At 35.8% G+C, this 23,890-nt stretch overlaps 3 protein-coding genes across 6 annotated transcripts in view; all 3 read left to right on the top strand.

Annotated features, from left to right (window-relative positions):
• NLN (neurolysin) overlaps positions 1-23,890 on the top strand; it is a 324,053-nt gene that overhangs the window by 234,956 nt on the left and 65,207 nt on the right. The window lies entirely within an intron of this gene.
• Positions 118-23,433, top strand: TRAPPC13 (trafficking protein particle complex subunit 13). Of its 4 annotated transcripts, none has more exons than XM_050330097.1 (13): positions 118-252; positions 6,667-6,735; positions 7,615-7,714; positions 8,306-8,390; positions 9,542-9,669; positions 9,797-9,869; positions 13,126-13,170; positions 15,596-15,613; positions 17,873-18,006; positions 19,114-19,312; positions 22,021-22,121; positions 22,771-22,921; positions 23,017-23,433. In XM_050330097.1, exons 1-13 carry the CDS (start codon positions 207-209, stop codon positions 23,119-23,121), a joined length of 1,254 nt encoding a protein of 417 aa, XP_050186054.1. In that variant the 5' UTR covers positions 118-206; the 3' UTR covers positions 23,122-23,433. The 4 variants fall into 4 exon arrangements, with proteins under 4 accessions (XP_050186054.1, XP_050186055.1, XP_050186056.1 ...); XM_050330098.1 differs by having other exon boundaries at positions 22,774-22,921; XM_050330099.1 differs by lacking the exon at positions 15,596-15,613.
• On the top strand, positions 139-5,057 carry SHLD3 (shieldin complex subunit 3). The gene is made up of 2 exons (XM_050330121.1): positions 139-252; positions 2,336-5,057. The coding sequence occupies exon 2, from the start codon at positions 2,477-2,479 to the stop codon at positions 3,224-3,226; it is 750 nt and encodes a 249-aa protein (XP_050186078.1). The 5' UTR covers positions 139-252; positions 2,336-2,476; the 3' UTR covers positions 3,227-5,057.

A 23,890-nucleotide genomic window follows, 5' to 3' on the forward strand; every position in this document is an offset into this window, starting at 1 on the left:
GCCTCAGGCACCGCCCCGCAGCACTACAGAACTACGGCTCCCGTGGTGCCGCCCGAGCCGACGGGCCGAGGACGAGGCGGGGCGGCCCCGGACCTCCTGCGAGCCCTGGGCGCTGTAGTCCCGCCCGCCGCGCTGCAGCCTGGGACGGCCGCGGCGGCCAGCGCGGCTCCGCCCGGCTCTCCCGGCCGCTGTGCGCGGTGGAGGCCATGGACGTCAACCAGTCGAAGCAGGAGCACTTGCTGGCTCTGAAAGGTACCGACAGCGCGGCCCCGCCGGCACCCGCCCTTCCCTGCTGCGATGGTGAAAGAGGGTGTTCGATCCGCAGCCGAGTGTGTTTCTCCCCTCCGTCTGAGGTGGAGGTGGATTAGGAGGCGGCCCGGCGCTGGGGCCTGTGGCGGGTGGTGCCTCAGGGCGCAAGGAGGCGGCGGGGGCTACTCTGAAATGCCCCGCACACGGGTGTGCATCTGGCGTGGTGGGGCTGCTCGGCGTGTCCGTGCTTTGCACAAGGCTTCGGTTGTGAGAAAATGTTTAGTTAAAATTTCCTTTTCAATTACCCTGCTCCCTCTTTTGTTTGTTTTTCCGGACGAATGGACGTAGTCTTGAACTATGTCGGGGAGGTTTTAGGCTGGGCTTTAGGAGGGATTTCTTCACAGAAAGGGGGATTAGATATTGTAATGGGCTGCCCAGAGGGGTGATGGAGTCACCGCCCTGGAGGTGTTTGAGGAAAGGCTTGGACGTTGCACTTTGTACCGTGCTCTGGTTGACATGGTGGTGTTCAGTCATAGGTTGGACTCAATGATCTCAGAGGTCTTTTCCAAACCAATTGATTCTCTGATTCCTCTTTGAGTGGATTTTACCCTTTTCACCTTGTGCTTAATGCATAGTTGCCAGGCTTACTTCCTTGATTAGGGGATCACGAATAGTGAAAATAAAATTGTGTATGTGTCTTGCATGCCTTGCAAAATTAATACAAGAGAGCCCTTTGAAGCTTTTGATAACTTCTGAATAATAAATGCTGCTAGTTATGTCGGTGCAGTAAACAGTTGGTTGCAATCTCAATTCTGCAAGCAGTCTGCGTCAGTCAGGGTGCCCAGATGGAAAAAGTAGTGCAGGTGTGGGGTTGATTTCAGAGCCCATCTTTTAGTTTTAAAACATTCCTGGACAGAGTTTTTAATGGTGTCTGCACGTTAGAGTAAAATCTGTTAACCAAAGCTCAACAAGCCCTTTTCGACTATGTGTATGTATATATACACAGAACAAAGTCAAAAACTGGAAAACGTGTAACATCATCAGCTAACAATACAAATCGATTTTGATAGTAACTAATTCAAAGCAAAAAGTTTTATGATGGGTCATTTTACTTTCATAAGAAACCAGTGCAGTCCTTGGGCTTGTATTGAATTTGGTGCAGTGTCCAGGCTTTAGATTTTGCAAAAGAAGTGGGCAAGATGTGAGGGCTTCTTTGCATTGTGACTGTACTAAAGAGAATTTTGACAATGCAATGACTAGGAAATCCTGGATTTTATTATTTTAGTATAATTTTATATTACTGATCAGGGAACCTGAAATGATTGCAAACTTCTTAGAGGGTGGGAAAACAGGACAGCAATAGAGTGCATGTTATATTTACATTTCGTAACAGCGTTTGTAGTTTTCCCTTCACCATGCTTCTGCATTTGATGTATTCTTTTAATGAAATTATAAAGACTTTGAGTGCTTAGTAAGTCTTTTAGTTATTCTAAAAGTCTAATATATGAAGGAATTATCAGTTCCTTGAATTAAGGTTGCATGTATTGCTTGGAAGCTCTGAGACTAAAACTGAGTGTTGTAGTTCTGATATGAAATGGAAACATGCAGCTTTTATTTGCCTAGAGCACTTCTCTTTTAACTTTTTACTTTAAAGACTATTGTATTGGTCAGTACTATTTCAGGAAGGGTTTTTGTAAAACACGTGTTGCTTTATATGCCCTGGCTTAAAATATTGATGTGTAGGAGAAAAACATTTTAAAAAAATTTTGTCTGCTAAATTTGAGAAAATAGGCAGTACTAATTTTATGACTTTTAAATACATCACAATAATACAGCAAGAACAGTGATGGATGGCAAGTGCGAGATGGTGACAGTAAAAGAATTCTCTTGCGAAGGGACTGTGTTGAATAAACATTGTGCATGTGGATCATGTTCAGTGTACAGCCGCTAATGTTCAGCCTGGATAAAGTAGAATGTTCTGATACATACCTCAGTTATTTTTACTACCTCTTTTTTGAAAAATGTCCTAACAAATGTTTGTCTTAATGTGGTAGTATCTTATTGTTTTATAATACTTCTACTTTAGGTCCTGTTTTCCAGTGATCTTTGCATCAAGGAAAAGGAAAGGGCAAGGAGTTTCTTGTAAATAAGATGTTTCAGTCTAGATTTGAGAATCCTAATCAAGAGACTGTTTTCCTAAGAATCACTGGATTCCTACGGTACAAGCATGGAAGTGGTTTTGCATTATCGACCACATCAGAGAGATGTAATAAAACTGCAGAAATTTGCAGAAGCAGCAGTGAAGGAGTTTCCCATTCGTGAGTTACCAAGATTTGCACCCTGGTTTCCAAATGATTTATACCAACTTCCCCTCAAACCAAAAAAGCAGGCACCTGTTATTTCTCGTGAGGAAGCTGAAGAATTGAAACATCTTTCTACGCCTTCAGAATATGTTACAGGATCTCCTGATTATGACTGCACAAAGAATCTCTTTGAGTTTCAGTGTAGCATGAAACATGGTCCAACTTTAATGCAAGCACAAGCTGTTCACAGACCAATTAACTTGGATTATCAAGGACAACCACCACCTAAAGGAAAACAAAAGTTGAAAAGGTCTTGGAGTATCTCTCTTCCTAGCACTAAACTTAAAGAAAAGGTTCTTCCTTTATCTCAAGAACTGCAAAATAATTTGGAAAGATTAAAACTGCATGCATTTTATAGAGCAAAGTGGACAATTGAACAATCTATTTGTAATAATCAGAATTTGGAGGACATCTGGATAAAACTGAATAGACTGATCAAGGAGAATGAATTGCCATCTTGCAATGCTACTATCCGAAGATCTGTGGGACAAATATGGATTTTCTGTGATATATTATACTGTGAATATGTTAGAAATATTCTTAGGGAAAAGCTAAACCTTACAGATAAAATGGATTTGCTTGTACATAAATATGGAATTATATTTAGTTTATAATTTAAGATACAGTTTAATAATAAAATACTGTCTGGAGTACTAGAGTTTTTAAGCAGTTTAGAATATAGAGACTTTAGAACAACTGATGAATTAATAAGCAAAAAACTACTTATATTACTTTGCTACAGTTTTCTAACTATCGATGTATTTCTTTAATTTTGTTTTGCCTGAAGACTTATGGTTCATTTAAGATTAGTAAGTTTCTGTTTGGCTTAGTACTGCATTTCCAGACTATTTTGGCAAGCTGTGTCAGATAATAAAATCTATGCTTTCAGTCAAACAAAGTACATCCTTTCTGCTTCTTTGAAATTAGGAGAAGGAAAAATGTTTTTAAATGAGTTGTAATAAGTGCTATTTTATATCTAATTATTTTTGACATTAAGACTTTCAAGATCTGATTATTTCCTCAAAGTAAAGTGTGTGAGTTTTTTTTAATGAAGGCATATCCCTTGCATGAAGTACAGACTTACTTTTTATGTGGCATGTATGTGCTATCTTAGTAATGTTAGCTGTACTTTTCACTGAAATACTAACGATAGCTTCAGTAGAAATTGTGTACTGAAAAATATGAACCATTTAATAATTGCTGATTTACAGCTTTGGTAAGAAGATTACTTCTTCCAGATGTTTCTGTTACTTTGCCTCTAATTATATTAGGGACAAGAAAGCACTACTGAGCACTAGAAAGTGCTTCTAGCTACAAGTGAAGAAATTAAGAAATGAGACTTCTATACATAAACCTCTATTTGTTGTCATTATGGAAGGTAAAGGTCTCTGAGGGTTTGAACAGTCATAAGTCATGAGTTCATCATGACTTTTTGTCATCTGAAAGAATAAAGTTTTCAAAGGTCATGCTGTCCTTGCTCAATCCTTATGTTGAATAATTATATTATAGACATTACAGGAGCCCCTGGTGGTCTAGTGGTAAGGGCGCGGCGCTGTCACCGCTGAGACCCGGGTTCGATTCCCGGTCAGGGCCACTCCCGGGCAGGTGGGGCTCGTTAGCCCTTAAAGGCAACCCACCTACGTCCTAAGGACCTCGCTGCCACCGTCCAAGCTCGCTTGGCCCCGGCAGATGAACCTTAGGATTAAAGGGTGGGCTCAGTTCCGCGCACACTGTGTCTCACCTAAAAAATCCAATGCGCAGGCTGGAAGGGGTAAAGACCTTCCCCGGATCTTCGCTCGCGAAGACTGGCCATTATTATTAAGACATTACATTTTTTTAAATATTAAAATTAAGGATATTGCTCGGTTTGGGTCATTGACATGTATTTTTGAACTCTGACTGAATTTTAAAGGGGTCTTACACTGATATTTGAAGTGTTTGTGCCATTTAAATATGACCACTTAGCAAAATTAGTGCAAAATGCTGTCTGGTGTAACTGAGGATCATTATTAGTTTTTGTAGCTTCTACAGCCAAATTATTTCACTGAAATTATATTTCTGACTTTAATAGTAACAAAGTGTCTTTGCGCATCAGCATTTTTGAAGATAATAATGAAGTAGAATGCAATGTGATTTGAATTTTATTTGGTGTTGTATTTTGTGTCTAGGATCTTAGAAGAAAAGTGCTGAGACGTTGTCCTGCAAAGCTACTGTATTTTCTAATATTAATTTGGTAGTCTTATTAAATATAATAATATATCTATAGTAGTTTTTCTCTGTTTTGACTTCATTCTGTGATGTATTATTTATTGCCTGAAATGTCACTGAACTTTCCTTAGAAACAGTCAGCAGCTACTAGTTTATACAGACTTAGTGTAAATTTGAATAAAATTAAGTAATGCAAATAATACAGTCCCACTATATTTAATTGATATACTGACAAAAGAGCTAGATAAGCATCTTACTAAACAGAAGGGAGGGATCACTGTCACTGCAGCTGTCAGCTTTCTGCTGCTTTGGCTTATATGTGAATAATGATAAATGCTCTTCTAACCTCAGCTGGGTAAGTGTCATGTAATAAAGAGCGAATACCACCTTAGACTTACAGAATTATTACAGTCTTGGGTAGCACCAGTGTACCAGCTGAAATCCAGGCTTTCTTTTTGTTCTATTGAAGAAATGCTTGGTTCATATGCACGTACAATTCGGTATTTTGTTTTTAATTTTCAATGTTGAATGTGGTTCCCCATTTATTTAGTTTTATGTATCTTTTTAATATACCTCATGGTTTTAAGCCTTCAGAAGTTGTATTTTTCAACTTCTCACCATACAAAGAGAAATTATTACCTTTTTTTATGTGAAAAGTGAGAATTGTGTCAATGCTAACATGCGTAGGTCTGCTGTGTGGTAGTGTAACTTCTTGTGAACCAACAGCCCACTGTACCCAAATGGATATCGAAGTAATTCAATACTTTACACCACTGGAGACAGTGAATGCTCTCTAGATATATAAGTCCTACAAAATGCAGTAAAAATAAAGCCTCAATACATATGGCCAGTGCAAGGATGTTGATTAACTTGTTGCAGTCAAGAGAAATCCTTTTGGTTTATTTTTTTAGTTTTAGTTGGTTTTATGTTTGTTAAGTTTCAAAGAAAGAAAACCCAATGATTTTTACATATTCAGATCAACACCTAAGGTTAAAAAAGCTCAATTTTGTTACAGGTGAATGGTTTCATGATAAGCTATATACAAGATTAGGGCTGTGGTTAATGTAAATATGGAGGAATTCTTTTTAAAAGTAGCATCTTAAAGCTGTTACATAAGTAAAAATAATGTAATTTTGAGAATGAGTTAAAATAGACTTTGAAAATATAACTTCCTTGAAGTTTTTTAAATAGCAAAATCTCAGTGGTTTTGATTTTCTCACTATCAATAAAATTGTTTTGTTGTAAATATGTTCCTGAGGTTTTTGTGATGATTTTCTTGGCTTGAGTTTAAAGGTTGTGGCTTAAAGAAAAAGCAGTTATATAAATAATGTAGGCTTTTGGACTTGTGACTCTGCCTTGTGTATGTGTTATAGTAGGGTGTAAATGCAATTCCTTATAGACTGGTGTTTGACTGAAAGGGTCTGTCTTAGCCATCATATCCCATTCTAGAGCAATCAGGATCACAGGACAGATGCTTAACTGAAGAAGTCCACAAAAAAGTTAAACACTTTTGAGGACCACAGAGCCCTTAACTCTGTAATAGGTATAAGACCTTTAGCATATAAAATTGAAAGCAGTAAATGTCAGTACACTAAGGGAACAAAGCAAGAGGGAGCAATGGCATTACCAGTATTCTTGGTTCTCAGAAGAGCAGGGAATCTTTTTATATTGTGGAAGTCCGGGTGGTCCAAGAAGGTGTTACTCTTTCTCAGGCTAAGTTTTATTCAGTGGTTGTGGTTTGGTGGGGTATTTTTGGTGTAAGGAGAGCAAGACAAAATTATACTTTAAAAAAACTTTTAAAAATAATTACTTAATTGACCTGTGATTTATTTTATGACTTTTGCAGTGATGAGGCTAACCAAACCTACTTTATTCACTAATATTCCGGTGACTTGTGAAGAAAGAGATTTGCCAGGTAAGTTTTTTCTACTGACTGATTGTTATGTATGTATTACAAGGTTTAAAAGAATGTAACCATCTAAGATTTAGATATTGGAGGAGCCTTATGACCTACCTCTCTTAGAGGGGAACTCTGAAACAGCTGTATATTTTAGATTTGGTAATAATTAAAGGAAGGTGCCAAGGTGCATTTTACAGCTCTTGGTCTACAGCTTTGAAAGCTTAGTGATGATACTCAAATGCATGACCTCAAAGTCTGAGCAATTAACACAAAATTGAATGCAGTTCTGTGAGAGAAATGTATAAGTGGAGAAAGCTTGTCATTACTATCTTTTTTTATCTGGGGAAAACGACCTGGTAATTAGAACCAACACATGAGTGTTCTGTGGAAAACAGTTTTGCAAGACTGGTTTTGAATTGTGTTGTGCTTAGTGTGCCATCATAAGTTGGAAAGCCCTGAGTTTTCCCACAGAAATAGTTGAAGTCTAGAAGTCAAGTATAAGAGTCAAAGGGAAGATTCAAGAAAGAGGATTGTGTGGAAATACAAAGCAAGCAGGGGAAGAAAGTAAGTGAGGTTGATTAGTTCTGTTATATAATGTGCTTTACTTGGGTAGAATTTCCCGTAAAATTCAGTGTTAATTTGAACTATGCCTTTGGGATTGTGCCCTTCAATATGTATACTGGATAAATTATTGGACACAAGTGTGTGGAAGTTAAATTATAATTTAAAGGCAGGCCTATGGATATGTATTTTTCCCCTAAATAAGTTTATTATAAAATAAATATATCTAAAAAAACCCTACATCTGAACAAGTGATTAAGTATCTAACTTAAATGTAGACAAACCTTTAGACTTAGCAAATATGTAATTAATAGTAACTTGACATTTCTACAGGTAATCTCTTTAATCAGCTCATGAAAGATGATCCTTCTATTGTAAAGGGTGCGGAAACTTTGATGTTAGGAGAAATGCTGACGCTGCCTCAAAATTTTGGGTAAGAATGAATTGTTGTAACTGTAACATGCAAGGTTTAGGATTCATTTAATAATAATGTGTTTATTACTTCTCTTTGTATTTGAACACCGTTGTAATGCAATGAGATTTTCAGTAATTTTAAAAATAAACTGTGGTTTGATTTCTAAATCTAAATCTATCTACATATGTGTGTGTGTGTGCTGCCTGATGTTTCTTTTCTGTAGCCTGACTGAGTTTAATAAGCATTGAAAGTTGGAAGAGATTTGCAGCTGTGGGTGAATGACTAATGGAATACTCTGCTGTAAACCCCATCTTACATTAACAGAGTTTACTACCACGATGCTTTGGGTACTGGAAGCCATCTTGTTCTTCTCAGATATTGAGCAGGGAAAAAAAATCTAATTTGTTTGTTCTCTTTTGAGGCTGTTTGTCTTAAAAAGATGATTTCAGAAGTATGAATGTGAAGATGCCAATGTTCTTCTAGGATTTAATCCAGCAAACATGTGTGTGTGCATATATTTTTTAAATTAGAACTAAAAGATGTTTCAGTGACATGTTCTGGTTTTTTAGTAACTGTTACTAAAAATATTTTATTTTTCCTGAACTGCAGGAACATATTTCTGGGTGAGACGTTTTCCAGTTATATTAGTGTGCACAATGATAGTAATCAGGTTGTCAAGGACATACTGGTGAAGGTATGTGAAGATAAATCTACTTACTGGAATTCTAAACAAATGTGATGAGTATGTTTTCTGGCAATATATTGTATATATATAATGCTAATATATAGATTGTAGAAAATACATGTCACTTTTTCCAATGCAGAAAATATACTTGGAAATTAGAAGCAGACATAAAAATAGAAATTTCTATAGAAATCTTTAAAGATTAAAATGAAAAATTATGATTGTGTCAAAAAATGGGTATATTACAGAATCACAGAGTTGTTAAGGTTCGAAAAGACCTCTAATATTGACAAGTCTGACTGTTAACCCAGCACTACCAAGTCCATCACTAAACCATGTCTCTAAGTGCCACATCTACACCGTCCCCACAGAGTTGGTACTCAGCCACTTCCCTGGATAGCCTATTCCAATGCTTGACAACCGTTTTGGTGAAGAAATAGTTGCTGCTATACAATCTCAACCTCCCCTCGGTAAACTTGTGGCCATTTGCTCTTGTCCTATTGCTTGTAACTTAAGAGACCCACCCCCATCTTACTGCAATCTCCTTTCAAGCATTTCTGGAGAGCAACGTGGTCCCTCCCCTGAGCCTCCTTTTCTCGAGGCTGAATGGCCCCAGCTCCCTCAGCTGCCCCTCATCAGTTGTGCTCCAGACCCTTCACCAGCTTCATTGCCCTTCTCTGGACACACACCCTTGTATGCAAAGCTTCTCTGAAGAATTTGTCTAGCAAAACTTCCACAGCAAAAAATATGGAGTTATATTCACTTGTATGCTCAGTGGGGTCGTCAGAGCAAGTCTCTGTGAAGTGTACACTGGTTTGTATTTTGTATGAGTTATTTTCTAGTGCTGCTTTGTTTTTTCGTGTTTCCTGTTTAACAAATAAAACACTGAGATTAGAAATTCCAAAAGTCATTGTGGAACTCAATGTAAAAAGTAAATAAAGATTTTATAAACTGCATGTTAAAGGACTAGACCACTTGCAAGTTTCAGAACTTTTCTTTAGCTTTGATAAGTATCTTATCATCTTAATATATAATATGTATGAAAGCGCGTAGGGTACAAAATGCTCAGTGAGACCTAGTACTTTATAATGTAAGTTACTTTCTTTAGATAGTTTTAAGCAGCTGCAGTTCTAACCAATGCTTTGTTTTTCTGTCTCCAGGCTGATCTTCAGACAAGTTCTCAGCGTTTGAACCTTTCAGCTTCTAGTGCTGCAGTGGCAGAACTTAAACCTGACTGTTGCATTGATGATGTGATCCATCATGAAGTAAAGGAAATAGGAACACACATGTAAGGTTTTAAATTTTTCTGTTATTGAATGATCTTAAATAAAACTGCAGCACAAGCATACTGTTCTGCTTTTGATATAGGTTTAAAGTAACTCAAAATTATCTTTTAAAAAATTGTTTCTTTTCAGCTTAGTTTGTGCAGTAAGTTATACTACGCAGACTGGAGAGAAGATGTATTTCAGAAAGTTCTTCAAATTTCAGGTATTGTATGAAGTATTCCACTCTACTTTTAATAAGTGTATGTGTCTGAAAAACTGATTTTAAAACATTTGGCACTTCGAAAGCACTTTTACGTAACAAAAATTTGTTCACTTTTAAAAGTGAACTATTAAAAGCCATCACTTCAAACTTTACATGAACTGGTGGTTTCTAATTATCATACAGGTAAACATTTCAGAAATAATAAGTATTACACCTTACAATTTTTTTAATATATAGAGAAAAGAATTAGTCTTAAATCCCTTTTTATAGCAGCCAACTTTATGACTTTTTATTTGATACATCTAACCATTGAGTTTACACTGTAAAGTTCTGATTTTTCTTTTAGTGTGTGTAACCTTTTTTAAACTGGAATTTAGTAATTTGTTTTTTAAAGGAATCTAAGCAAAGATGTCTGATGTACTATATCTAACCCACAGAAGTAATTGACGGAGTTGAAACCTTTTGTTCAATCACACAAATTTCGAGACTTTAAAAGATTAGAGTAACTGAGGAAAGCAGGAAAATACTGTTGTGGACTGGTACTGGCAGGAAATACTGTGGACTGGTACTGGCAGGAAAGAGTCTGTTTTAGCTGTGTATTTGATGGATGTTTGGGGGTTTTTTAGAGAAATATGTTGAGATTTGAATAATGTGGGCTTTTCCTCATGGAATGGAAGATATTCTCACAGAGCATCCGGCAGTACAGGAACATTATATAGTTTAGTCCTGAAGTTGTGTCAGGGGAGGTTTAAGTTGTTTATTAGGAAAAGATTCTTCATCCAGTTGGTGGTTGGGCGCTAGAACAGGCTGCCCAGGCAAGTAGTCAGAGCCAGACAGAGTTCAGGACGTGTTTGGACGATACTCTCAGGCACATGGTGTGACTCTTGGGGATGGTCCTGTGCAAGGCTGGGAGTTGGACTTGATGATCCTTGTGGGTCCCTTGCCACTCGGGATATTTTGTGATTCTATGAAGGTGATTTCATTTTGTGGTTTTCTAGTATTCTGTCTAGATACTTCAGAAAAAAGTATTTCAGTCTTTAGAAGGTTAAATTGCCATTCATTAGAAAGAACATCCGAGTACTGTTAGTATTACCTGTAGGCCTTGAAATTGCATGAATTGATTAATCAAAGATGTATTTCCTGGCAATCCTAGGGAAAATCGTTCCATATCAGTTTTTGTGTTACACTCCCTCTGAACCCAGAATCTCTTCAGTGTTTCCTCATCTTAATGGTTCATCTTTGTATGCTTTGTTGTGCTCTCCTTGTGAAACTCTCCATTTCTCCATTCTCTGTCCCTCAGCTTAGTATTGCCTAACTCTGTCTCCTCTAGGCTTTCTCTGATCACTTACACATACATCTGCAAGTTTTCACTCTCACAATCTCTCTCTTCTTTGCCTTCGTTCTTGTCCAAGATGTTGATTTGTCTCCTTTAGATTTTATATATGAAATTTTTTGTGCACATTTTTCTAGTGTCTCCATGCTTTTAATAATTGCTGCGGTTTTCAACTGAACTCCGCACAGACAACTTAATTGTCAAAATAGCTATGACCAGCTATCTGTCAGATCTGATGCTCTTCCTACAAAGAAGGAATCATAAGAGCTTCTTAAAAGCTATATATATATATGTACACGTTTACACCATTCTATAAATACTCTCTGATTCATTATAAGAAAAAGTCTTCACAGAGACATTTTTGCCATTATTTTTTAAATTTGACATTAAGACACCACCTAGAAAATCTGAGAACAAACAAAAAAAGTGTTACAGAACACTAAACCATTTCTTTACTATGGGAATTGATGGCTGGTTGTGATCGAGATGCCACCAGCTATTTTACAACAAACAAAAAAATTCTCTTTGACAGATTCTCAGCTTTTTCAATCACATTTTTTAGCATCTTTTAAGTTGAACTGGTTTTAATCAGCTTCTTTTTTAAAACATCATACATAGTTTAATTCTGATTGATAGTGCCTTTATGTGCCAAAGCTTTCTCTGAGTAATTAGCAGCATTATGCTTAAATACAGAAGGAATGATTCTTTCTGGGGTTAGGTTGTTGTTCAGCTTTGGTGGGTGATTTGTGAACCTCACAATAATTATTTATATTTTACTGGGAGGTCACTTGAAATTTACTGCAATGAATGGAAAAACTTTTTTAACAGAAGAGAGAGAAAAAATTAGCATGTAGAAAAATTAATAAAAAGCTTACTGAAGCAAAATATTTGGCTGAAAAAAGCCCTACTCAACCAGCAAAGACCTAAATTAAAGTTTTAACTTTTTTTCTGACTAGAGAGATAGTTATGAATACTGGTAACATTTGAACTTTATGCCTGTTATAGTGCAGAAATCTCTCTAAAGACAACTTTCTAATCTTGAGTGCTTCAGTGCTAAAAGATCTGTTTACAATTGGAACATTAGGGATCTCTTAGGATGCAGTACATTTATGTGCAAAAAAAAAATTCCCTATGTAAAGGCAAATAAATGTCTTCAGCAATAGAATTTAAATTTGTTTCTTTAGAAGTGTAATAGAAGATTTTTTCTTTCAGTTACATCGCTGTATATACATTTCATATTTGAATGTGTTAATTTTATTGGCTTTATGCAAAAATTAAAAACTTAAAAACCAACAGTTGAGAACTGCTTTTATATCATGGAGTTGCTTTCTTTTGCTGATCGAATCTCATAAGACTAAAATGATGTATTGGCTTTTTTATTTCTCGAAACAGCTGCGTTTTTAAGAAAGAGGTGAAGGCTAGTGTGGTTTGTTGTTAAAGCTAATCACATGAATAGTTCTCTAGTGCATTTATTTTAGAGAAGCCCTCAGCAACTTTTTCTGCAGAACTCCAAAGGACTTGTAAATATTAGATAATTCTTGCTTACTCTTGAAAGCAAGTGCAGACCACTTCAGGATGCAGGATGGATTGATGTTATTTTAAAGACATATATCTACTTAGGGCACTGGCTTTGTCTGGTTTTGTGAGAGGCCAGTGCTTAGGTCGAGAATTACTTGTTTTCAGTATGAGAAAACTGCTTAGTAGGAAAGCAGTCAAGTGTGCACAAGTAGGAAGCAGTGAGGACGTACTCTTAGTTGCAGGGCTTTAGCCAAGTCAGTTGTATCAGATATTCCGTTATGCACCTGTTATGTGTAAGACCAAAAAGAAAAATAAGGCTTTGGTAAAAACCCTATCACTTCAAAACAGGTTATGCTGAAGTTGCCTGAGAAACCAATTGTCCATCTTTTTTTCCATTTCATTCAGGTTCTTAAACCACTAGATGTGAAAACCAAATTCTACAATGCTGAGGTGAGATCTTTGTGTATTTGGGTTTGTTTTGGTATGCTGGGTTTATTACTTCATATTAGGTGGTTAGATTAAATTCAAAGTGCTTTGTAAGTACACCTTTCTGAGAAAGGTGATCAGTTTTAAAAGGAAAAAAATTATGATAGATATATATTGTTTAGTTTTAAAATAGAGGGGCTCTTGATTCAGGGGTGAAAGAGATAGTAACTAAGATAGACATGTCAGGACCTTAATATAATTGACTAATAATTTTGCATATTTTCCAGTTGCCCATGAACTCAGATACTTTCAGTTATTACTTGTATACTTAGGCTGATAGAGTACTTACTATAAGGGAGATAAATTGTTCACAAAGCAGATGACAATTTATCAGAGAGGGTAAAATTTAAATTTTTTAAAATTTAAATCACTTAAATTTAACTTAAATGTAATTATGACCCTTCAGTAACTTAAGGTTTAGGTTTTTGACAGTTACACACAGGACTTTGAAACTGTATGACCTTATATATGCCTTGCATATTTATTTGGACATATTTGGTTATTTTTGGTAAGAATTTGGTACATGTATGTAAGGCACAGCCTTCAAACCATGCGTTGTTCAGGTGTGAGATACATGAGTAGGGTCGGAATATAAGCACATGGTTGCATGCTTTATAGAACTGCTATTATCCATAAGTGGGAATGTCTGGAAATGTCTTTTGCTGTGGCTTAACAACAAAAGAAAACAACAAAAATAGTCCTAAAAAATTAGGTAATTCTTCTGGGAGCAAAATAAACCCCTATTTAGTGTGTCCATTATATTGTTGTTTCAGATATCAAATAGGGGAGAGGGGACAGATACCTTAAATATTGCTGTCTCTCTATACTTTGTGTGTAAATTTTGTTTTGGGATGAAACACTTTATAGCTAATGGAAATCAAAACCTTTCTAAGGTAAATTCTGGGCAAACTTTTGACATAGAGCAGAAGTATTCTTTGTTTTTACAAAATTGTTATATTGACTGGTCTTGAACTCCAGTTCTCAATTAGCTACCAATTCCTCATGGTAGAGATCTGTGGGAAGCTTTTGTGTTTGAGCTGGTATGTGTGGGTTTGGGTTTTGTTGGGTTTTTTTTCTCTGTAGAGGTTTTAAAAGGCTGTTTGAATGCCTTTTGTTATTCATGTTCATGACTTTGTGCAAGTCCCATTACTGTCTCACCCATATGATTGATTGAAAGAAATTTAAAAAGAATATTTTGGATGATATTAACTGAGCAATTTTCATTTGCCTAGGAAACGGATATAGTACCACTCCTATTTAATTTCTGGAAGTATGTAAAGCGTTGTTATATGTTGTGACCATAGAATTCAAATAAATTTTTAAAAACTAGAAGTAAGTCTTTGGTTAGATGTTCTGTGTGATACTACATTGCTATGAAAGCACCAAGACATTGATCCTATTATCCTTGGGAGCAGGGGAGAAAAGAAAATGGTATGTGTCAGTTATTTAGTTAACTAAAGGTCTCTAAAGGTTGGCTAACAAGTTAAACTGTTATAATTAATATTACAAGTATGATGCTGTCTGTTTATAATGCCTTTCACTAAAATTATTTTCTATTAATATTCTAATGATAATCCATAATTTAATTTTTTTCTGAAACAAGAAATTATGCTGAACCTAATCTTCTTGCTTGTTACTTATATTGCAGTAGCATCCAAATCAAGTCAATCACTGAAATTTGTGCATAGAACACATTCCCTGTTGCCCTAACCTGCTGCAATCCCAGGATTGAATTACCTGGCCCAACCTATAGAAACTCTCTCACTGACTTTGATGGGCCTTGGAAAAGGTTCCGTTCACAGGGAGGCAAATACGCAGACACTTAATATAAAAAAGTTTGCAGTTAGAACTGGGTCTTTGGATTGATGGATATTAAAAACCTGAAAGTATGCCAAATTTTTGTTATAACTTGCTACATTGTAGCTTTGCTAGGGCACATTACCACATTGTTTTTATTTTGAGACCTTATATATGTGGATACTTCTAATTATCTGTAAAATAACAAAGACTGTTTTTCCATTTCATACACAACCCATTGCATGAATTTAAATTTAGGCCAAACTTTAAACTTGCTCAAAACCTCCCTTTTTTTTAGTCAATTTGTTCTACCATATCTTGTCTGTGATTTATGTGCCGTAAGCTCTACTTTGGATTAGTTCTGAAGCAAAGCTAGTAAACCATGTAACCATACTAGCTATAAGTTATTAGAAATGTAGTTGTCATCTTTGTTTGCATCCATTTTTATTTATGTTTCTGTCTTACTAATGCTATCTTGTTTAGATGGTGCAAAAAAATGCAGAGATGCATTTTGTTTGAAAGTTAGCCTCCTTTTTCTTTAACATTTAACCCTAATTTCTCTAATGTCTTTTTTTTTTTATTTTCCCATTAGAGTGACCTCAGTTCTGTGGTAATTTTTATTTCTTTTTTTTATAAATATGTATCCTTTTTTAATTGCTTACCTGTTTCTGTGCTTGTTATTGACATTCTTCTACAAACATAGTGGAAAAGCAATGTTTGTTCTGCCTACCATAAACTGATGTTTTCTTGTCTTTATATGTGCAGCTAATCACTTAAATGGTTAGCTCTTTCTTTAATACCCATTGTTGAAACTCAGAGTTGATTATTACAGATGATTGCTTGTGAGGGTCCTCCTATAAAATACCTTACCAAAATTTTACTAGATTCATTATTTGAAAACAGGAGTGACTGCCTCCTAAAATTTTTCTTATTTTGACCCTTGGAAATGTAGGTTTCACTACAGCACTACTTGTGTAAGCTGTGACAGAACTTTTCACATCTGGTTGGTGGAGACAGTGGGTTTGAGGAGAGAGCAGCAGTTGGATATTCTTCGTTCCTTTTGCTAGCTGGAACTGCACTTTCCAACCTCTAACTGCATGTAACAGTTGTTTGAGTTAATATGTTACTTCTGCAGTCTGATTTCACTTTAAGGTGTGCCTTTATATTAAAATATAGTGCATATTCCTTTTGCTAGCTGGAACTGCACTTTCCAACCTCTAACTGCATGTAACAGTTGATTGAGTTAGTATGTTACTTCTGCAGTCTGATTTCACTTTAAGGTGTGCCTTATATTAAAATATAGTGCATATTTTTAAGTATTTAAGGAGGGGTTTAAACCACGTGATATTAAACCAAATTACGAGTAACACAAAACTAACTTGCTTTTTCATTATGCTGCTTATTTTTTTCTTTTCCCTTTCAACTTAGCTTTTCTAAATTTCTGCTTATGGTTGCTGCTTTGAAAACAATTAAATTTGGGTAAATGGACACTTTGAGCAATGGATTTTTGGGATATAAATGTAATCAATTTTACTGACATTAGTAGTAATGATTACTTAGAACCATGTTTTAGTTGGGGTTATTTCCAGATCCTGGAAGCGTGAGGTGTCTCTGTAACCCATGGAGCCTGCACGGTTTTCATTACTATATATATACTATGATCTGGTTTTTGTGCCTTATAAACACACTAAACAACAGAAAGTTACACAACCATTCTGTATTTCTCCTTCTAACATGGTATTTTTGAGATTAAACATATTTTTACTTTTTTCCCACTTTTATTTTGTAATTTACAAGCAAGACTGCATTTGTATAAAGAAGTGATTTGTTTAAACTGATTAAAAAGAAACTATAAGCTTCTGTTTTCCTAAAAAAATTACTTTTTAAAAATTTATTATAACAAATACTCAAACTGCTTCAATCTGAATCTTCAGACTACACTATTTCAGTTGGAAGTGGCCTACAACAATCCTTTAGACCAAATGCCTGAATCAGTAACTCTTCTGTAAATACAGATTTGGTTGCTACCCCTTTTTTTATTTAAATTAGCACTTTGGTTTTGTTTTTCACTTCTCTGGGGGCACTTACCTCTAGTAGACTTCTGTGTCCTGAGATTTTTAGAGCTGCAAAGTGACTTCATTGGTCTGCAGTTTGACAAAAGAAGTGAGGCAAAACCATCTCTAGTTCCATGGGTTTTCATCTTTGGAAGTATAACAGCCTTAGCTTTCATTTCTGTACCAGAATTGGTCCTTCAATACCATCTTCAGGCATTAGCTTCAGATATTCTTAAGGTACAGCACCAGTTAAATTGTCAGATGCATACAATATTGGTAACCTTTGGCATGATGGAGCTGAGTGAGAGAGGAGGCTGGATTTTATGTTTTAGCCGGAATGCCAGTGTTTCATAATAACAATAAAATCTCAGAGCATGTACCTGAAATATTTTTTTCAGTTTAAGAAAAACACACACACTTTAATTTTTTTATACAGCTTGATGCATTAGTCATCTGGCATGGCATGGTGTGCATTGCAATTCCTTACCATTTTTTTTTTTTTTTTTAATAATTTGGATTAAAACTTGAGTTGCTATTAAGTTGATGAAAGTCTTGGGAAGTGGTGAACTGATGCATTACAAATAAGCAATAGCTAGAACACAGCAAAATTATCCCACATCCATTGTTTGGCAAAATACCTGTTGACTAACACTTTTGCTCCTATTGTTACTGGGATTAAGGTATTTTCTTGCATTAATTATTTGATTTGCAGGCATGAACTAAACACGTGTGACTTTTTTTAACAATAGGACTGTCTACTCTTTTTAATAACACTAATCACATTTTCATGAACTTGCACTTTTGGGTTTTTTCAGACAGATGAAGTTTTTCTGGAAGCTCAAATACAGAATATCACTACCTCTCCAATGTTTATGGAGAAGGTTTCTTTAGAGCCATCTATGATGTACAATGTTGCAGAACTGAACACAGCTGACACAGTAGGGAAAAGGTATGTTCATATTCAGGATACTTAACTTTGAAATAGTTTGTGTTAGGATTTCATGAGATATAAGCTACCATTAATTGTCTGTAATGGAAGGATTGCACTTTTTTGCTTGACTAACAAGATCAAATTCCTGTTATGTATTCAAATGGAAAATCTGTTAGTTTTCTTTTTATAGAAACTATTCTTTAAACTTTATAATTCAACTTAGTAATCTCTAGCCTAATCCTCAAATATTTTGTAACATGGATGACATGTTAACATGAAAACGTATTATTTTTTCAGTGTCTCCTATGTAAAATTTAACCCATATCTGGTTCTGACTTGATCTCTGTATACATATTTAGTCTTACAGGACCTGACATGTCCTTGCTTCCTATCAGTAGAGCAGTAACTATTTTCAATGGTTCTGATCATGATCTAGCAAGGCAACAGTCAAGGTGAATCAATGGAACACCCATATAGGGTCATAGAATATAAAAATTTGTTTTAGTGAAATAAACTAAATTTCATTTAGTGTCAGTTAGTAGAACACCAAATACCAGAATAATTGACTACTGTGATACAAAAGATTGTGAAGTTAATTTCAGCTGTTTGTGCTTTGCACTTGCTTGGATTTTTGGAGAAGGTGATCTTTGATGCTTCGGTAGAGGGAGCTAAAGTGAAAATTCTGTCTTCTTGCCTGTTGAAGGGGTCACCTGCAGCATAGAGGAGCATTCTTCTTACAAAGTGTTTGCATCTGCTGTAACAGATGCACTGTGAGGGAAACTGAATAGCAAAAGAAAAATTACCAGCATTGTTGTTTAAATACTAAGATGCCAGATAGTTAAATTATAATGTGTCAAAGTGTATTTCCATCTCATTTCTCTCTGGCTCAGATGAGTAAGATTAGGGTTTTTTCCCCACAGTCCTTGGTGCTACATAAATTCTAGAATTGTTTTCTGTTATGTTAAAAACACAAAACTGTTCTGTATGTTTTGCCATTAATATAGTAGGAACACACACGAACACTGAGTAAGACTGTTGAGAGATGGGAAAAAAGGTTGGGTTCTCAAGTCTTTTTCAAAATAACTTTTTAAATTAAGACCCAGTGGTTTGTGTTTTTTTGTTCAGTGAATCTACTTTTGGCACAAGGACTTATTTACAACCTATGGATACACGCCAATACTTATACTGTCTAAAACCAAAGCAAGAATTTGCAGAGAAAGCTGGAGTAATAAAAGGTGTAACGGTGATTGGTAAATTAGATATTGTATGGAAAACTAATCTGGGTGAACGAGGAAGGCTGCAAACTAGCCAGCTCCAAAGAATGGTAAGTTTAATTCAAGTGTTAATTTCACTTAGCACTCATTTTTAAGGTAACTCAACAAACAATTTAATAATGACTTGGAAAATGCAAGCTGCTTACTTTCCAAACCTCATTTTGTATTCACATGTTTCTATATGTGTTAGAGAGTTATTTCCTGTATTTCTTCAGTGAAGTGTGGATAACTTAATGGATTGTGCACTTTAATTGACAGAACCAAGTAACCAATGTTGCAAAATACATTGGTTACAATAAAATTAATTTTGAGTAACAATTTTTATGTATAATATTATTTATCCTTCATGTCTGCAGTTTTGAGTCTATTCTATTCTAGTTGATTCATAAATTGATCGTGAATTTTACTAGCTTGCTTAAGTTAGCTGCACAACGTGTCTACTCTAATGCCTAAACCTGACTTGCATCTTTTCAACTGAGGATGGTAAGAGAGATATGGAAGAGTAGTTAAAAAAACTTTGAGTTTACAAAGCTTATAATTGGGTTTCTACCTCTGTCTTTCCCCCAGTCCTCATCTTCTAGTAACTGAGCAATTCTGTAGGGAAATCATACTGACTTAGAACTAGGCAAGCAAACTTGGATCCTGGGAATTCACAGCTAGTCACTGAAACTTCTCTTTATTTTTAATTGAGGTGTTAAGTGTGTGTATAACCCCATCAAATTAGAAACTGCCCTTTTTTCTGAACTTAAGTTTCAAAGTAACAGGAGTAACTTGTTGCTTATTTTTTAACAATAAACTGTCCCATTTCTCTTAAAGATAGATTTTTTTCTCCCCTCCCTAAATCACTGTTGTTTCACTCTGCATCCCTTCTTGTTGAACATTTGAGTATTGCACATGAAGCACACTCCATGATTAGTTTTGGTCGTCTGTCATTGGTCTGTGCCTCATGATTAGCTGAGAAACATAAGCAGTGTTGTGTACTTTAAGCAAAGTTTCTAGAAAAGCAGCAAATAGTTGGGGGTTTTCCCTTTTGAGTTGCAGTGTGTGCAACTCCCTCTTGTCTTCTCATCTTTTAAGTGCTGTCAGATTATTTAATCTCTGGGCTTCATTCACCTTTAACCATTCTCATCCTAATCCATTTGCCAGCCTTATTGTTTCCCCCAAAGCGCAGAATTTTGCCTATACTGTGCCCTTCTGTCCTTGTTGTGGTTCAGATCAGAAATGCACTTTTGAAACAACTACACATACCATAATTTGATTGAAGGCTTTTTGTGGAATGGTCTTGGAATTCACAACTACATTCTTTTTGGGTGCCATTAAACCAGACAGATGCATGTCCACAGTATGCCAAGGGTACTCCACCTGCTCACAGGCATTCAGTGCAGGACTGAACTAGAACTAGACCAAAGTTAAACATTACTCTTAAGCAGCACAAGTGAGGAACTGTCTAGTTGATTCCATACTCTTGAGCAGTTACCTCAATTTTGGATGAAAGCTACCTTGCTCCTCTTGGTGTTACTTCAAGGCCTTTACCTCTAGCCATTAATTCTTGGAGGTATCTCATTTCTAAGCTCAACAGTATGTGCCAGAATAGGCTTTCTCATCTGTTTTGAGTTGCTCAGTTGCTGTTAAGTTTATTCTGTAAAATACTGCTTTTATTGTGCATTTTTGTATGGGTTTTTTTCTCCTTAATGCATCTCTTAAAAGAAGACCTCAGTGTTATGGCAAACTACTTATTACTTAGAGAATTGAGTATAATTTTTCCAGTTGATTCCTCCCTGTGACCTAATGCAGCTGAATATATTTGTGTTTTTCCAGGGCTGAATAATTCTCTTTCTTGAAAGGTTCCAAAGGTACACTGCTCGACTGCTCTGAAATCCCTTTGCTTACTGTAATGTCCAATTAAATATGCTTTCTAAAATGTCATCTGTCATTAGTCTGTAATGAACTGTATGTGACTAAAACTTGTTCCAAGCACTGGCTTTCTGAACCTCTTCAGGAATATCTGTCAATCATGCTGTAAACACAACTTTCACTACAGCATGATTTTATCTGTAGAATTGGAACATGTGCAACAAATAAGCCTTATCAGGCAGGACAAATTTTTCCCTTATTGTTTCCTTACAGTCGATCATTTGTGGGGATTGAAAATCTAAACATGCTTTTTAAACATACAGATTACCATTTTGAATCAGCCCTGGTTGGTAGTAACTAAGATATTTACCACAGGTTTGTCAGTAGCCCATATGAAATGTGTTTGACTCTTGACAGAACTGGATAGTTGATAAGCATTCATATCATGTGACTTTATAACTGTTGGCAATTATTTTGGCAGAAACTTGGAGGACTGAAATGGTAGGGAGAATGAGCAGCCTCTTACTTCTTAGGATGTGGAATAGTGGTGGGTTTATGCAGGAAAACTTTACTTACATTGTCCATGTGGATTTGTTATCTGCCTAACAGGTCTCAGGATAAAGCAGATCTTCTCAGGAACTGTATATGGCTATTCAAACTTTAAGGATGTAAACTATCTGGGAAACAGTAATAAAAATCATGAATTGTTAAACCTGTGAAGAAGGTGGTCATCAGTAGTGGATGGAGAACTGCTGTGATTTGCATACTAATCAAAAGCACAGAGTGAATCTTCGTTCTTCAAATTCCTCTTATTCCAAGCTTCTTGCAGTAAAGGAAAACTTAAGTAGTAAAAACTTCAACTTCACTATTCAAAATCTGAGTGTATGTTGTTCTTCCTTTTCAGGCTCCTGGCTATGGTGATGTAAGGCTTTCTTTGGAGAGAATACCAGACACTGTAAATTTGGAAGAACCTTTTGACATTACATGTAAAATAACAAATTGCAGGTAACCATGTCAAATGATTCTTGTGCTTTTTCGGGAATGGGTAAGTTGTGGTGGTTTCGTTTTTCAATACTTTCCCCTCAAACAAGTTAAACATGGTCTTCACTATGAGTTGTAGTAACACAAAACTACTTGAAATACATCTTGTGAATTACAATGACTTTTAAAAATAAACAGAGAAAACAACAACAAACCCTATTCTGCTATGATCTGCTAATACTGTCTGAACTAGGAGATTGCCAAAAATTTGTAGGGGAATTCCATGGAGCTGACTGGAGTATATTTAAGATTGTACCTCATACTTTAATCACAAATCGTCTTAAGGTTGCAAAAGTGACACTTAAATAATTCTAAATAGAAATTGAGGCCAGGGACTAAAGCATGTATTTAGTCTGCAGATACTTCTCATGAAAATATTGTAGTCCATCCAAAATGTTAGCAATATTAGTTATCCAGTTGTTAAATGCATGACAGGATGCTCGTGTCAAAGCTGAACTACTGTGTCACAAGTAAATCTTGCTTGCTGCCTTATAATTATTTATAATTTCTTGATTAATAGTAACCTGAATAATAATCCAGCTTTCATATGTCTGCAGTCCTTGAGTACTTAAAAAAGCCCACAGGTTTATTCTTGGTTTTCAATTTTCTCTAGCAGTGAAAGGACTATGGATCTGGTTTTAGAAATGTGCAATACCAATTCCATCCACTGGTGTGGAGTTTCAGGAAGGCAACTGGGAAAGCTGCACCCAAGTTCATCCCTCCATCTTGCACTTACATTGTTGTCTTCAGTGCAGGGATTGCAAGTAAGGCATTAGCTCAGTTTTGTTACGAAAGTTATGTTTTCTAAGTGTAACAATTCTTTCTAATAACAACTCCTCTAAATATTTTTCCTTTCTAGAGTGTCTCTGGCTTAAGACTTACAGACACGTTTTTGAAGAGAACATACGAGTATGATGATATTGCACAAGTTTGTGTAGTTTCTTCTGAAGTCAAACAAAGCTGAAGAAAAAAATTCTGTGGTTCTGCTGTGCTTGCTTTTTTTACCAACTTCTTGATGTTTCTGCAGTCAAATCATACTAAAATGTGTACAAACAAACGAAATCCCTATATAGCTGTAAATGTAATTGTGATGATTTAATTTATCTGAGCATTTCTTGAATGTTTTAAAATCTTTTAAAACCATGCATACGCATTTTATCTACTAAAATAAAACCTTTGTAAAAAGTGTAGTTCTAGCAAATTATATTGCAGTAACATAACATCACTTCAGCATGAGAATGAGATTGATAATAAAAATAGTAGCAATTTATACTTACTTTTGTAATTTTAATTATTTTATTAAGTTTTTAAACCAATTTAAAAATTTTGGTTCTGACAAAACTGCTTCAGTTAGAAGGAACTGACCATTTACAGACAATTTCCTGGAATCCAAACCCCTAAAAGAAATATTTTGGGGTACCTTGCATGGCAGTGTATTTGCTGGTACATGCACAGACATAGGAAATACAACCTGATAAAGGTTGACATAAGAGTGCTGCTGGCACTGTCGGGGCACTGGCAGCTAGAAGGTGGAGGATCAGCCAAAGACTCTGCTGGTTGTGGCTCAGTCTTTGAAAAGGAGTAATACATCAAATCTGTCCCAGTTATCTGCAGTCATGAGCAAAGTTATGTGTCCCTGCAATACAGGGCATGCTGTGAACAGGCATGTTTCCCAGTTACTAGGGAACTTAAAACTAAAATAGCAGAGTTCGGGCTTTTTTTTTTTTTTTTAA

This window comes from Myiozetetes cayanensis, unplaced genomic scaffold (assembly GCF_022539395.1).
Source record: "Myiozetetes cayanensis isolate MyiCay16 unplaced genomic scaffold, myiCay2020 scf4, whole genome shotgun sequence".
Lineage (NCBI taxonomy): Eukaryota > Metazoa > Chordata > Aves > Passeriformes > Tyrannidae > Myiozetetes > Myiozetetes cayanensis.

Bases quoted from the DNA above. Each gene is read 5' to 3' on its own strand.
- TRAPPC13 (XM_050330097.1), top strand. From the start codon at position 207: ATGGACGTCAACCAGTCGAAGCAGGAGCACTTGCTGGCTCTGAAAG. The intron at 9,670-9,796 runs GTAAGGTTTTAA...GTTTCTTTTCAG, and splicing joins AAGGAAATAGGAACACACAT to CTTAGTTTGTGCAGTAAGTT. The intron at 22,922-23,016 runs GTAAGGCATTAG...TTTCCTTTCTAG, and splicing joins CTTCAGTGCAGGGATTGCAA to AGTGTCTCTGGCTTAAGACT.
- SHLD3 (XM_050330121.1), top strand. From the start codon at position 2,477: ATGGAAGTGGTTTTGCATTATCGACCACATCAGAGAGATGTAATAAAA.